Below are 2,218 nucleotides of genomic sequence, written 5' to 3'. Positions count from 1 at the left end.
AGGAGCTATCCAGAATCCACTGGATAGGCCATTTGGTCCCAGATTTGGGACCAAATGGCCTATCCAGTGGATTCTATAAATGTTTTGAAGATCGATTACTTCTTCCGATGAAGGACTTCATGAATTCTGTTTTACAAGGGAACCCTAGTACGCCAGACTCTTGGAAGGATGCTTATATTTCTTTAATACTTTCCAAAGATGCACTGGATTTAACTTCTGTGAAGAACTACAGGCCAATCTCTCTCCTTAATAATGACTACAAACTCTTTACATTTACGGACAAGTCCATTGAAAAACAATTTGTGCTGCTATTACTTCACATGGTGTCGGCTGCGAGGATTATATTTGCCAAACGCTGGAAAGAAAAAGAGAGGCCGACCATTGAAGAATGGATTTTGAAATTGACTGAATTTAACAGAGATAGCGAAACTAACCGCTTTGATTACAGATAATGGACTAGACAACTATATAAGAGACTGGAAACCGTTTGTGGATTTTCTACGCACTAAATATAATAACAGGTGATTAACAGAAGGATTTGAGGATTAGTGCAATGCTTAGCTCAACCTCCTGACTGCTATTTCTTCTTTTTTTATTTTATTTTATATACAGGTAATTCTCTACTTACTTAGTGATCGTTCAAAGTTATGAAAAAAGTGACTTATGACCATTTTTCACACTTATGACCGTTGCAGCATCCCCACGATCACGTGATTTACATTCAGATGCTTGACAACTGGCTCATATTTACGACGGTTGCACGTGATCCCCTTTTGCGACCTTCTGACAAGCAAAGTCAATGGGGGAAGCCGGATTCGCTTAACAACCGTGTTACTCATTTAACAACTGCAGTGATTCACTTAACAAATGTGGCAAGAAAAATCGTAAAGTGGGGCAGAACTCACTTCACAAATTTCTCACTTAGCAACATAAATTCCGGGCTCCATTGTGGTTATAAGTCGAGGACTGCCTGTATGCATACATTTGTTAAAAGGAGAGAATTTATTGGTTTTTTTTTCTTTTCTTTCGGCACTCAGCCAAGGCGGATCCTGCATGTCAAATGTTAAATTTAATTGACCCCTTTTTCCTCCTTTTTCGTTCACAATTTTTTTATCTTTCTTTTTGTTGTGGTTAGGGCTGAATGTACGTTATTGCATTTTGTTTGGTTGGTTTAGAATAAAATAATAAAGTTGCAAAAGGTGATCACAGGACCTTGGGACACAGCAACAGCCCTAATTATGAACCAATTGCCTAGCATCTGAATTTTGATCACACAATCGGGATGTTACAAAGGCTGCAAGTGCGAAATCAGATCGTGTCAATTTTTTTAGTGCCTTTTGAACAGTCACTAAATGAACTATTGTGAGTCGAGGACTACCTGTATATTCATTTACTGCTATTTCAGATGTGAGGCTTACTCTTCCACATTTCCCCACCTGCTTCCTGAGTCTTCTAGAATCTAGATATATCACCAATTTCTTTCTTTCAAAAAATATCTGACCCAAAAAATAAAGTTTTATTCACTCCTGCATCTCATTGGTACCCTAGGTTCAATCTTTCTCAACCTTGGCAATTTCAAGAGGCTTAGACTTCCGCTCCCGGAATCCCCCCCAGCCAGCATTCTGGGACCTTTCCCTGACCTCCATGAGGGCTAGCATCTTGGGATGCCTGTGAGGCCCAGCCTCAGGGACCCAGCGGGGAAATAGAACGCCCGGAGGTCGCTATAGCAACGTAGAGCCCCCGGCCCGGCAAGCCTCGCGGGCGGTTGGCTCTCCGGTCGCCGTGGCAACGTAGAGCCCCCACCCGGCAAGTCTCGCGGGCGGTTGGCTCGCCGGTCGCCATGGCGACGTTGGAGCCCCGGCCCGGCAAGCCTTGCGGTCGGTTCGCCCTCCGGTCGCCATGGCAACCCAGAGGCCCTGCCCGCCAGGCCTAGCAGGCGGGCCTCCGCCGCAGCCGCCGCCGCCGCCGCCGCCCCGCCTCAAGCCGGCGGGAAGGCGGGGTCAGCTGGCCCGAAGGTCCCCGAAGAAGAGCGGATGCGGCGGCGGGCGCTTCCTTTCCTCCTCGCTCGGCCCTCCGACCGGCCATGGCTCCCGCCGGCGACCGCGCCGGCTACTGGGGCCCGCCGACGTCCACCCTCGACTGGTGCGAGGAGAACTACGTCGTTTCCTCCTACATCGCCGAGTTCTGTGAGTGAGGCGGCGGCGGCGGCGGGGGGGGG

The 2,218-nt window shown here is 47.9% G+C and overlaps 1 protein-coding gene across 1 annotated transcript in view; it reads left to right on the top strand.

Moving 5' to 3' along the window:
• Positions 1 to 2,038: 2,038 nt before the first annotated feature.
• ACER3 (alkaline ceramidase 3) overlaps positions 2,039 to 2,218 on the top strand; it is a gene marked incomplete in the record, with an annotated part of 50,885 nt that continues 50,705 nt past the window's right edge. The window contains 1 exon segment of the mRNA XM_015827680.1: positions 2,039 to 2,186. Within this exon segment, the coding sequence (XP_015683166.1) occupies positions 2,084 to 2,186 (103 nt within the window).

This window comes from Protobothrops mucrosquamatus, unplaced genomic scaffold (assembly GCF_001527695.2).
Source record: "Protobothrops mucrosquamatus isolate PMUCROS unplaced genomic scaffold, P.Mucros_1.0 scaffold3864, whole genome shotgun sequence".
Taxonomy (NCBI): domain Eukaryota; kingdom Metazoa; phylum Chordata; class Lepidosauria; order Squamata; family Viperidae; genus Protobothrops; species Protobothrops mucrosquamatus.
Note: the sequence above shows the minus strand (reverse complement) of the source record. Positions and strands in the feature narration are given on the sequence as shown.